Genomic DNA, 12863 nt, shown 5'->3' with positions numbered 1-12863 from the left:
TGTTAATTGTTATTCTCGCGATTGTGGCGCTTCACTGTCCACTTCCGCGTAGAATTGTACGGTGATGTACCAACTGATGTAATAAAAGTGTTATCAGCCTCCTGGGACTGATATTGTATCACATTTAAGTCTTCTCTTATGAGGGGACGCTTCAAACCCAGTTTGCCTTTTGAGTGTGTATACGGTGCTTTCTCGATAAATGATTGCCTAGTCATGTCTTTCTTCTAAATCGTACCGCATTGCATTGCATCATGTTCGTGCCCATCCAAGTGTGACTTTGTGCCTGCCCTGCTTGTCCTTTTTGCGGTATCATCTACTGCACTTCCATGCATTCAAACATCTGCCTTGGTGCATCTCATTTAGGTACGCTAGATGTACAATGCGTGGACGTGGAGCCCGTGCTGACGGAACCGAACCACAAGACGGTGTTGTGTGGACGCATCCTGAAGAGAGAAGGACCCGCTGGAGCAACCGATGACCCGGCTCAAAGTCGGAAGGGCCCAAGGCCTTGTTAGTACTAACACTAGCTTAGTGTTACTCCCAGGCAAGCCCCGGAGCACAACCCCTAATTTGAGTATTCAATGTTTATTTAAGTATTTATGCATTTACATTGTTAGGAGTTGTATGGAACCCTAGTATGCATGTTTCTCCCTAGATACCTATGAGTCCATACTAGTATACAGGTGTCGTTAGTATTGCCATGCTTACCTATGATTCGGTAGAAGTCGAGTGATTGCTGTCACTCGCGAGTTATAGGTTCGCAATGTGGCTTGAGAATGAATCAATGAGGAAAGAGAAATGGAGACCGGACGGAGATGATTTTGGTTATGGATATGGAATGGATGGAAAGTAAGCCTCCGCCTATGTCGATTGAGGACCGTACCGTTGTTGGCAGTGTTGACCGAGTTTGAACAGTACTAACCACATGCCGGAAGTAGGAGATAGTCGAAACCGGTAAGCTAATTACATGATTTGCAACGATACTTTGAACTGCGACCTGATACTCTGGGAGTGGTATGATGGCAGATGATGGATTGTATGTCACCTTCGGGTTCTCTGGGAGTTCGCTGTGAGGGACCCATTCACCCGGATTTTGGCAGGAGTGGTTCAGACGTCGGGGTAATGATGGGAACAGTTGACATATGTGGTCCGGCGTGGCTGCATGTGTCGTGTGAGTTAGGTCCACCTTGCAAGGTTAAATCGGATCGATTCGCCGTCTCTCTCGGTTAAGAGAACCTTGGTCACTTTGTTACATCATAGTAAAGGTTTGAGATGAGAATAGAAAGGTGAGCATATGAGATGTCTGTGGTTTTCTGAAAAGATAATGTGATCAACCATGCATGCTCTAGATGTTCAGACAAATCTAGTTGGTACTTAATAAATTTAAATTGAGCTAAAATATTGAAAGTAAGTTACCAATTTTTAGTAGCTTTCCAGCAAATAAACTCCAGAGCCAGATGCCTTGCATGTTTAGGAGTCGGCTATGTATATACCATAGTCGGGCAAGACTTGCTGAGTATGAGTATACTCTGGGTTTGTTGTCACCCTGTTTTCAGGTAACTGTTGCTAGTTGGAGCTAACCAGGATTCACATCAGTGGGCTCGATGTGATGTCCTCACGTCTTCGTAGTTATCGTTGTTTTAAACTAAATTTTTATTTAAATTCCGCTGCATGTTGAATTCTGATAATTTGTTTAAAACTTATTTTGTAAAGCTCTGTTTTGTAAATTAACTTTGAGAACTTTTGGTCCGCTTGTATTCATCTGTGCTCGTCTTCGTGCGAGACTTCCAGTGTTTTTCGATTCTTAACCCGACAGACGACCGAATTACACCATTTTAAGTGTTTGGTAACTTAATTAACCATTAAAAGAATAATTAGCGCACTTAAGCCGATTGAATTTGTGCTGTTCTGCTACAAGTGGTTACTCCTCTAGATCTCTTAGCTTGCTCCATCATCAGCTAGCTAGTTACTCTATCATCTCTACAAAGCTAGCTACTTTATTCATTCGCTCCTCTAGATATCTGAGGGATTTTTTGCGGCATTGAAAAAGAAACGTAATCAAATCACCCAATTAATTAACACATGTCTGTCTGTCCTTTGATAACTAACCCTACTTGACTTTGCGAATAAATGCTTCTCTTTTGTTGGATCAATGAGAAGGAAGGAAGCCTGCATGACTAGAGCAGCCCATCCACCCGTGAACCGAAATAAAGCAGTGTCGCGTGTACTACCAGGGACGCGTCAGCGAGTTGTTCACGTAGGAAAAGGAAGTCACAGGGTATCTGCATGCTCGTGCAAAAGATCAAGACGAGAAATAATGTCACGTGCAACCTTTTGTTTCACCTGGACGGGAGATGATCTCTAAAACAAATACCCTTTCCAGCTCAATTTTTTTATGAAAGTTGATTATTATGCCGGTCTTAATGCATATTTTCATGGCACGACTACCAAAATTGAAAATCAGATAACTGTACCGATTGAATTTTATGGGATGAAACTCTCTCTTTTCTATTCTCGTCGTGCCAGCAAAAGTGATCATGCGATATAGAATTTAATAATATAATTTTTTTCATAAAAGTCCGTTGAAACTGACCTTAATAATCAAAAGGGTTAATTTGACTTGCGTTTTCGACTCTCATGGGCCACAGCCACAGTGCCAAATTCAAAATTTCCCAAGTGCGGCAACAGAGTTAATGGTGATGGGCCGTGGTCGTGACGCCGGGGCCCACCGCATTGATTCGTGACGCCGGGGCTGCTGCATGCGTGATGATATGATCGCCATCGGTTCCACGACGCATGCCATGCGTTTAGTATTCAACAGTTTCCATTCAACTCCGTCTCCGTTCGAGAATTAAGCAGGTGTGAAATGGGCCCAAACTATTTCGTAAACAAACGAGTGCTCGGAGCCATCCGCCGACAGACTCACAGACATGAGATTTCACACGGTCATAGTTGGCAAAGAGCAATTAATTGAAAGCTCATCAGATTTGCAGCAACCAGGTTTAGTCCAGGAAATACTGATGGAGTATGATCTGATCTTTTTCTTTCGAGGGTATCTTGAGTTGTTCAGTCCAGGAAATACAGAGATTCACAAGTCCATGTAATTTTGGCCCATTTGTGAACAGTCTCAGCCCAATTTATAGGCCCATCTACCCAAGCGTTATCCCCTCCCTCTTCCACCCCCTCGCCAGCCCAATGGCAGCTGCGCCGGCGCCGCCCCCGCCGGCGGTCGCCGCCACCTTCTCGGCCCTCCTACACCGCCACGCCTTCCGTAGCTACAGACCCCGACCCTTCTACGCGAGACGCGTCGCCTCCAACGCGAGAGCCGAGGCGGCGGAGCCGGAGAGCCGGGGTGGACGCCTCGGCGGGACCCGCCTGGAGGAGGCCGTGCCCGCCGGGGAGGGGCGCTCGCGGATCGACGCCTGGATATCGGCGCGGTTGGGCGGCGGGGGCGTGAGCCGTGCGCGCGTGCAGGCCAGCATCCGCGCGGGACTCGTCGCCGTCAATGGCCGCCCGGTCTCCAAGGTGGCATGCTTCTCCTCTCTCTAACCGTTGTGCTTAATTCCTGCAAAAATTTGTTCGTTGTGCTAGTACAACAGTGAAATAGCGCTGCTTAAAAATGGTAGCTTTGTAGCTTAAAGTAGAACTTCTCTCTATTTTTTCCCGAGGAAAAGCATAACTTTTCCTAATTCTTATTGGAGTGATTGGCATACCGAAATGAATAACTCACAAGTCATATGATTCCATGCAGCAGTAATTGTATTAGCATCTTGGTAGTAGTACGAGCACATAAGCAACACAGTTAATAATCGCAATCAGTACATGTTACTTTGTTTCGGGTCTTTATCTGTCAGTTTGCCATGCTTTTCTTTGTGCATAGTAGGTTTCACATATGGTGAAGGGTGGGGATCTGGTCAGTTGCACGGTGTCGGAGCTACAGCCACTGAGGGCAGAGGCGGAGGACATCCCGCTAGACATTGTTTACGAAGATGACCATGTTCTTGTTGTGAACAAACCAGCTCATATGGTTGTTCACCCTGCGCCAGGAAATGCAAATGGCACCTTGGTCAATGCTATACTTCACCACTGCAGGATTTCCACGTTTACATGTTTAGCGCGCAATTCAACTGGTGATGATTACCCAGATTCTTCAGATGACGATGTTGATGTATTTGATGTTGATCAATTTACTACGGAAGTTGTTAGTTCGGAAGTGCGGGATGCTCTTGTGCGCCCTGGCATTGTGCACAGGCTTGATAAGGGGACAAGTGGACTTCTTGTTGTTGCTAAGGTATCGAATCATCAATCCTGATACCAAACTGTTTAAAAAAACTGATACTTGAAAAGGTTTGGTAGAGCTTGCACATGCCCGTAATTTCTGCATGTTACTATGTTAAATTACTATTTTGAAACTGATACTGAACTCTCCCTTTTTTGGACAGGATGAGCATTCTCATGCTCAATTGGCCGAACAGTTCAAGCTGCACACAATTCGTAGGGTGTACATCAGTCTTACTTGTGGCGTACCTCATCCAAATTCTGGCAGGATTGAAGCATCTATTGCACGTGATCCTAACAATAGGATTCGTATGGTTGCTATTGCTGGATCAGGCCACAGATATGCACGCAATGCTGCTAGTAGGTGATTCATGCGTGTTACTTATGCCCTTTTCTTTTGGTTCCATATATGATTTTGCCTCCCCAATGTTATTTCACTTGAATAGAAATAAACCTCCATCTGGTATAATGATGCTTTTGTAGCATAAAGTTATTTGCCTTTTTCCCTGTTAGGTTATGCACAAAATTCACTGCATCCAGACTGTTTCAACTTCTTAATTATGACCTGGAAGTGCCCAGGTCAAAATAGTCAGGTTAGTTGAATCCAATCATAACAAATGAATTTATGTTTGCACTGGTAGGTTTTCATGGCTGTGTGATAGTTAATAAAAAATAAAAAATTTATTTACAAAATTAATAAGTTAAGCAAAAGACCCACAAATGCAAATTATTTTCCACAATTTAAAACCTGATTTAAGCTTCATGGCTTCATATGTAATTTGGATCACTTGGGAATGTCAAAAAATCCTACAGGTACAAAGTAAGAGAGGTCTTTGCTGGTGGTGGATCCGCACTAGTAGAGTGGAGACTGGAGACAGGGCGCACTCACCAGGTAATAGTATGTGTATATCATTTGGATTGTATGGAATAGCTTGATAAATACTCTCTTAAACATGAGTGTTTCACTTATTTTCATTGCTGATCTTGCACCTGTCAATTATCAGATCCGTGCGCATGCGAAGTATCTAGGGATCCCACTTCTTGGTGATGAAACGTATGGCGGTACCAAAAGCATGGCACTGTCACTTTTGAGACCAAGAACCCCTTCAAAATATCACAGTGCGCTTTCGGATCTGATATCTAAAGTAGACAGGCCATGCCTTCATGCTGCATTGCTTGGGTAGGTATTCTACAATATGTATCTTGTGTTTTTCCACAGTTCGGAATATGATTGTTGTTGTTTCCCCAGATTCAAGCATCCACATTCAGGAAAGATCCTTGAATTCTCATGCCCCCCACCTGATGATTTTACTGAGGTACTTGGTGAATTGCGACGTGTAACATCTGGTGACTAAAATGGTGATGGTGTTGTGCGATGACAACTCTGTCCCAACGCGAGCTGGGAGCAATGTTTAGCCTGTAATATGTCCTGTCTAAGGTCTGCTTTATCAGATCTGTGTCTGTGGTGAGGCTGACAGGCTGTCACTGACTGATTCAGCGGTTAAACTGCAGAAGCAGAAGTCAACAAGCTTTTGAACTCCTCCATGGGGGCGATGAAAGAAACTCTGGGGATGTTCAACAAAAGCATGGAAATCTTGAACGTTTCTTTTTTTTGAAGACCTAGAAATAGGGTTTTAGCTCTCTATATGTATTGTTTATTTAATTTATTTATTTTTTTGCTGTGGCGGATGGTGGTATGTATTGTTTATTTAATTTTCTTTTTTTTTTTTGCTGTGGTGGATGGTGGCAGCCAAGGATTATATAACTTCTGAAACATTTAGCTGTGCGATCCTGTGTAATCTGTAGCTACCCGTTGCTCACCTTGATTGATTTCCATTATGAAAATTGTACAAAGAAAATAGTTACAGATTTGCGGAGTGGATTGAATTTTTCTCCTTCCAACCCTGTGCTTGTTGGCATACTTGCCTCACTGATGTGGCTACAGGTCTGCCTGTCCAAAATAGATGTTTCATAGGTCTGTTTAGAAAATGTTTTATGATGCAATCATACTGGAACTTCTGAAATTGTACAAGAAGACTACTGAAACTCGGCATGGATAGCGAAAACATCTCAAATTTGATCACAGTTTCTAGTGCATAAGTTGCCACGCATCAAGCAAATGAACAAATGGAAGAATAATTTGCAGTGTCTAGGTATACAAAAATAATGTACATGAGCAACACCATCTGCACTTGTATAAGCAGCAATTGTAACCCCAGCGGCCCAGCAGGATGTGTCTAACAATAGTCTGATATTTCTGTCTTAAGCAGTGCAACAGCAGGCACAACATATTCGGCAGTCCAGCTGCAGAGAGACTGCTGCTGAGTTGCATGACACGAGCACCAAGCTTTTACAACTGCAGGTTGTGCCTGACAACTATCCAATCTTATAAAAGCAAGATGTGCCAAACAGTGATCTGGTCTTTCTCTGTCAAAAGTGTAGCGAAAGATACAGGAGCTGTGCCTAGCAATGAATCAGATGAACTCAGGATGGTCACTTCTGCTTCTTAGATTTCTTTGGGGGGTTCTTGACAAGTGCTTCACCCTCGTCATCAGATTCACCCTCAATGGATTCATCAGGGACATCGTTTGGAGCATTGTGCTTGGTGATGTATTCCTTGAGAATCACCATGCCCTTCTCCTTCATCGTAGCCAGCTGCTCGGACAGGATACCTGACTCGGAGCTGATAGCAAATGATTCTGCTCCAAGAACTAGGTTAGCCTTCACCCTTGGACCAAGACTAGCATTTGCTTGGCCTTCCATCACTACAGTTCTGCAGGCAAAAGTTGGACAGCAAAAACAATGTTAGCTATGGTGGATCAAAGCCAATGATCGGTAAATGACATGAGTGATCATATCAAGCAGGAGGAGCAAAAGTTACACCACATGCAACAACAACAACAACAACAACAACAACAACATAGCCTTTTTTCCCAAGCAAGTTGGGGTAGGCAAAAGTTACGCCACATGAAGTAGAAATATTAACGAGTTAGCGAGAACTTTACACTAGGAGGTGAAATGAAATCATGGAGGCTGAACAGTAGTGCTTGGAGACTTCTCCAGGTGCTATGAGTAGATGAAACACAATAAGTATATATGATCCCCTTACTGATAACTGAACACTACTGATGCAAAAGAAATAAACTATTACATCCATGAGTTGCTTAAAACACGGCAAATCTCTCATCTTCGCAGCTACAGCTAAATCTCCTTACTGCCGTTTGAAAAATTGTACTGAAACGCAAACCTCAGCACAATCCCAGCTATTTAGCTTGATGCCATGTTCATCTAAAGTCTGATTCCGAATTCCTATCACCGACCACATGGGATCATCCAGCAGACGAAGGACGGATACTACTTACAACTTACTCCCTCCGTTCCAAATTATAAGATATTCCAAGAATCTTGGAGAGTCAAAGAAATCTCAAGTTTTACCAAAATTATAGAGAGAAATATAAAAATTTATGATATCAAATTGATGTACTATGAAAATATAACTAATAAAGAATCTAACGGTACTTAGTTTATATAATAAATATCATTATTCTATTATATAAATTTAGTCAAATAAAAAAACTTTGACTCTCCAATATTGTTGGAATGTGTTATAATTTGGATCGGAGGGAGTACATTGCAATTAGCCAAGCTTCTCACAGCTGCCAAACTTTCCCTTGCAGGAAAGGCATCTTTCGGAAAATTTTGCCTCCATCTACCCAAAATCCAAGCAAAAATCACACCATCCTAATCGCTTACTAATGCAGAATCTCAACCTGCACCGGACTGCGCGAAGGAGTAGTCTTGGCCTGTTGGGAGCAGGAGTTACAAACCGTAGGAGCTGGCTGCAGGGCGTTGCAGGAGGGGATCGACGCAGGGGCAAGCCACCGGAGGGTCCGCGACGGAGGCACGGTCCGAGCAGGCACCGGCGGCCGGCGTCTCGGCGGGAGCCGGGAGTTGCTGGCGGCCGGCGGTGGGGAGGGTTTGGGGAACGGGGATGATGAGTCGAGCCAGCCAGCCAGGACCCAGGAGGCAGCTGCGTTGTGCGGACGTGGAGAGTGGAGAGTGGAGAGTGAGCAAGGTGGATGGGCCTTCCAGTTATTTGGGCCGAGTGCTGTTAACAGGCCAACAATTACTTCATGGGCTATCTACCGGAGACGAATGGCCCTTTTCTAGAGAATAATGGGCCGTGAAATATTCTAGAATGGAGTTTGCTTTCGCTCTAGTTAAAATGATTTCCAACCCCTCAAAAAAAGAGTTCAAATGGTTTCCAGATGATTTGAAAAGAAACTGAGATGATAATGAGACGACCACACTTGCTACTTGTTTTACCCACTCTCCATGACCATATGATTCGGTCCTCCGCTTGCTTTGGAACATGTTCGCGGCACTGCACAAACGCACTCTGAGACCTGAGCTGAGCTCCCACAATGGATTCAGGGGCAGATACTGTTTTTTCTTCTTCTTTCTTTTGAAAGAGCATTCAGGGTCAGGGGCAGCCTAACAAAGTGAAAGTGGTGGCCAGGCCAGGCAAGTGTGTGCTCACTCATCACTTCGCTGAGTTTCAGCTGCATGCTGAATTGCTGATGCATCTATTCTCTCTCAGTCTCTCACCCATGGCCCGCGCCGAATCGATCGGCCGGTCGGCCAATTTCTCCCATCCCATCCCCTTTCCCCTGCTAATCTGCTAATGCGATGGATGGACACCATTTTATTGCGATTGTTAAGCAGGCTTTGGAGTCATTAGTGTGATTCGATTCTACCAGAACTGCATTTGTTTAGTGATTGACTTGTCTGTTGCTGGCTGATCCCAGAGACTTGAGGGCAACAAAAGTGGCGAACCTAGCTTTTATTTGCTGCAGAAAAGATGCTTGAGCTTGCCCCTGCAGGCAGCGGCACATGGATAGCAATGCAATGAGCATAGCCTTTTTGTCCATCGATGATGGCCAGTTAATCGATCGTGCGCGCCATCGAGACATGCGCTTAGATGGTTTTATCAGAGAAAAAATGCATTTAGATGCTACTGAAAGAATAGTAACTGGTTGCTAATTGGAGTACAAAGAAAGGAGAGTGGTGGCAATGGAGAGCAGGAAGCAGTGGGAGAGGAATGTTCTGGATGAGTTTTTTTTTTTTAAAAAAAAGTAGAGTATCTAGGTGAGTAGCATTTCTTGTGTGAAGGTGCACATTACCATGATTTTTTTTTGCGAGGAACTCATTACCATGATTAGACCTAACGTAACTGTGAAGCTGGTACTACTTCTACTTTTAAATTTTTTAATTTTAATTAAAGTTAAATTTATCCAAATTTAATCAAGTTATAAGAAAATATACCGACATCTGCAACATCAATTTGGGTTTTTTTTTGTCAGCAGTGTTACAGCCAGGTGAAGAGGCTGGACTCTGGGTCCTCCACTGCATGGTGGCAGGTCAACCCGTGCCAAAGCGACGCCCCGGCCTCGGCCTCGCTCTGCTCTGCTTTGCTTTGGCTTTACGCGACGACCGAGCAGAGCAGTCGATGGAGCAGCTAGGCCATGGGCCATAGGCCATAGCAGCCTGCTGGCTCAGGTCAAGGCAGGCCATGGCCATGTCTGCCGTCTATCTCATGCCCTACCTAGGGAAGGTGTCGGACCAGCGGGGAGGGGTGTGTTTAGATGCCCAAAACCCCTCAAAATCTAAATTTTCCATCACATCTCCACCACATAGAAACATTAAATATAGTAAATGATTCATGCATGAAGTATTAAATGTAGGTAAATAAAAAAATTAATTGCATAGTTTTGATGTACGTTGCGAGACGAATCTTTTGAGCCTAATTAGGTCATTGTAGAATAATATTTACCACAAATAAACGAAAAGTACACCAATGTACTGAAATGTTCTAAACACAACCGACGAGTAGAGCCTTGCCGCGGCCGTAGCACACATGGCGGGTACGCAGCACGGCAGCACGGCAGCAGTGCCATGGGCCATGGCCATAGCCTGCAGGAAGATCGGAAAAGAAAACTTTTTTCTACCTTTACTTTCGTCTATCCGGGCCGGGACGGGCACGGTTATCTAGGCAGATATGGATGGACAAACATGGAACCAGCAAGCAGTGGGCAATGGATTCAGCATCTCTCTAGACTAAATATAAAATTAAATACATAAGTGAAGATTAATTCACGAGATGAATTCATTAAGTGTAATTAGATCATGATTTGAAAATGTTATCCTACAGCAAACATGTGCTAATTAGAGTCTAATTAACATCCATAGGTTCGTCTCAATAATTAGCCGTGACCTCTGCAATCAGTTTTGCAATTAGCTCTTATTTAGTTCATCTAACCGGTGTTAAAAGAGAGGAGTAAAGTTCAGTCCCTCGGATGGTGATTCTGCAGTGATACGTTCTTCTTTCGGTCAGAAAATAGCTGAAAAATGTTTTTTTCCCGAAAAGATGAACAAATGGTTTTGGACTGATGCGTTGCTTCCTCCAGCGCTCTTGAGGTGGGAGGGAGGCAGGGAGCCAGGGAGGGACGTTTCTTTGACTCAATGGCAGTGTTTAGATCTCTGGAAAAGTGGGAGAAAAAGTTACATCGGACACTGTAGCACAATGTATCACTTTATGTTTGTTTGTGGTAAATATTGTCCTACCATGATCTAACTAAGCTCAAAAGATTCATCTCGCAACGTACATCAAAACTATGCAATTAATTTTTTTATTTACTTACATTTAGTACTCTATACATGAGTCATTTGCTATATTTAATGTTTCGATGCGATGGAGATGTGATGAAAAGTTTGGATTGGGGGTTTGGGGGCATCTAAACACACCCAATGATGCCGGGTCCAGGAACAGGAGGCCAGGGTGCAGGAGCTTGCTGGGTTCAGGGCATGAAGAAGGCAGGGGAGTGGGGGCAAGGAGGACAGTCCTTGCTTGGTGGCACACAAGCCACAGCTTTCTGCTCTGTTGTGTTGTCCCACGCGATGCAGCAGAGAAAAGGCATCGCGAAGTAGCCAAATCGGCAAAAGGCCCCGTTGAAACTTCCCCCGGGGTCGGCCCTGCCTAAGTATGGCAACGGGTACAAATTCGTCGGATATCACTAACCCAAATCCACACCTGTCAGAATAAAATCGTATCCGTTAAAAAACTCATACCCGTCGCGGATATGATTTCATGCCCGTACCCGTACCCGTGCGGGTTTTTTTAACCACAGGTTTCCCGTACCCGATAGAAGAAGCAACAAAATTTAATAGAAAACATAAACAAATACACAATGCATTATAGACAAATGAGTCTATGAATAGGTAACCATCGATGGGAATGGAAATACATGAGTCTAAGTCTTTCTTAGCATGTGATTAGACCTTATTTTGATACAAGACCGTGTGACATTAGTATTTTAGGTTATATGTTGTCGGGTTTATTGTACCCACGGGTTTGCGGGTTTGGGTACTTGAAGGACAAACCCGCACCCGCAAACCCGACGGGTACGAAGTCTATCTCATTAAGAAATCCGCGGGTATAAAATTTAGTCTATACCGGCACCCTAATATAGCAAAAACCCATCGGGTTTCGGGTACCCGTTGTCATCCCTAGCCCTGCCTGATTACCTACAGCCTACAGGAGCCCACCAGATTCTAGACTCTGTTCGCCAGGCTGCGCTAGCCAGCGCTAGGAAATTTTGCTAGCTAATTAGGATGTTAAATAAAATCAGTTTACAAAATCAATTTTATAATACTGCACTAGAAACTCTGAAGAATCTAATGAGATTTTGATCGCGTAATTAGAAAATAGTTACTGTAGAATATTTCAAAAAAAAAAGAATGGTACTGTAGTATTATTGTAGCTAATAATTGATTAATTACTATTATTTGATTCGTCGCGAAAAGTTATATCTATTTCTAAAAAGATTTTATAAATAAATTTTATTTAGCACTATATGCATATGAAATTCCTTGTGTGCGCTAGAAAAACCAAGGCTGTGTTTAGTTCTAAAATTTCTCTCTCCAAATTTTACTATTCACCTATCAAATCAAATCTTTTATCTCATGTATGGAGCATTAAATATAGGTAAATTAAAAAACTAATTGCATAGTTTTGATGTACACGACGAGACGAATCTTTTGAGACTAGTTAGGTCATAGTAGGACAATTATCACAAACAAACGAAAAATACTACATTATGTTATAGTGTCCGATATGATTTTTTTACCACTATTTTACGGATCTAAACACAGCACAAACAAGAAACAAGGCCAATGGCGCATGGAAGCTCGAAGCTGGCCGGCTGTGCGTCTGATGGAGCAAGGGTCAGCCTACCCTACGAAACCTGATACCACCGAGCAGCAGCAAACTCTGTGTGTTACATCCGTAAAATAATGGTAAAAAAAAGTCACATTGACACTGTGGCACACTGTAGCACTTTTATTTATTTGTGGTAATTATTGTCCTACCATGATCTAACTAATCTCAAAAGATTCGTTTCGTCGTGTACATCAAAACTATGTAATTAGTTTTTTTATTTATTTATATTTAATATTCCAAAGTAAAAAAATTGATGTGATAGGTGAATAGTAAAGTTTGGATAAAGAAATTTTGGAAGTGTACAGAG

The 12863-nt window shown here is 43.2% G+C and overlaps 1 protein-coding gene across 5 annotated transcripts; it reads left to right on the top strand.

Moving 5' to 3' along the window:
• Window positions 1-3167: 3167 nt before the first annotated feature.
• On the top strand, window positions 3168-6165 carry LOC120704505 (RNA pseudouridine synthase 2, chloroplastic-like). Of its 5 annotated transcripts, none has more exons than XR_005687578.1 (7): window positions 3168-3525; window positions 3884-4291; window positions 4443-4638; window positions 4792-4871; window positions 5092-5173; window positions 5283-5458; window positions 5528-6165. XR_005687578.1 is itself a non-coding variant. In XM_039988911.1 (6 exons), exons 1-6 carry the CDS (start codon window positions 3196-3198, stop codon window positions 5631-5633), a joined length of 1302 nt encoding a protein of 433 aa, XP_039844845.1. In that variant the 5' UTR covers window positions 3170-3195; the 3' UTR covers window positions 5634-6165. The 5 variants fall into 5 exon arrangements, 2 of the variants coding, with proteins under 2 accessions (XP_039844845.1, XP_039844846.1); XR_005687579.1 differs by having other exon boundaries at window positions 3169-3525; window positions 5092-5170; XR_005687577.1 differs by lacking the exon at window positions 4792-4871 and having other exon boundaries at window positions 3170-3525; window positions 4443-4642; window positions 5528-5697; window positions 5777-6165.
• The last annotated feature ends 6698 nt before the right edge of the window (window positions 6166-12863 follow it).

Source organism: Panicum virgatum, chromosome 4K, assembly GCF_016808335.1.
Source record: "Panicum virgatum strain AP13 chromosome 4K, P.virgatum_v5, whole genome shotgun sequence".
Classification (NCBI taxonomy): domain Eukaryota; kingdom Viridiplantae; phylum Streptophyta; class Magnoliopsida; order Poales; family Poaceae; genus Panicum; species Panicum virgatum.
Note: the sequence above shows the minus strand (reverse complement) of the source record. Positions and strands in the feature narration are given on the sequence as shown.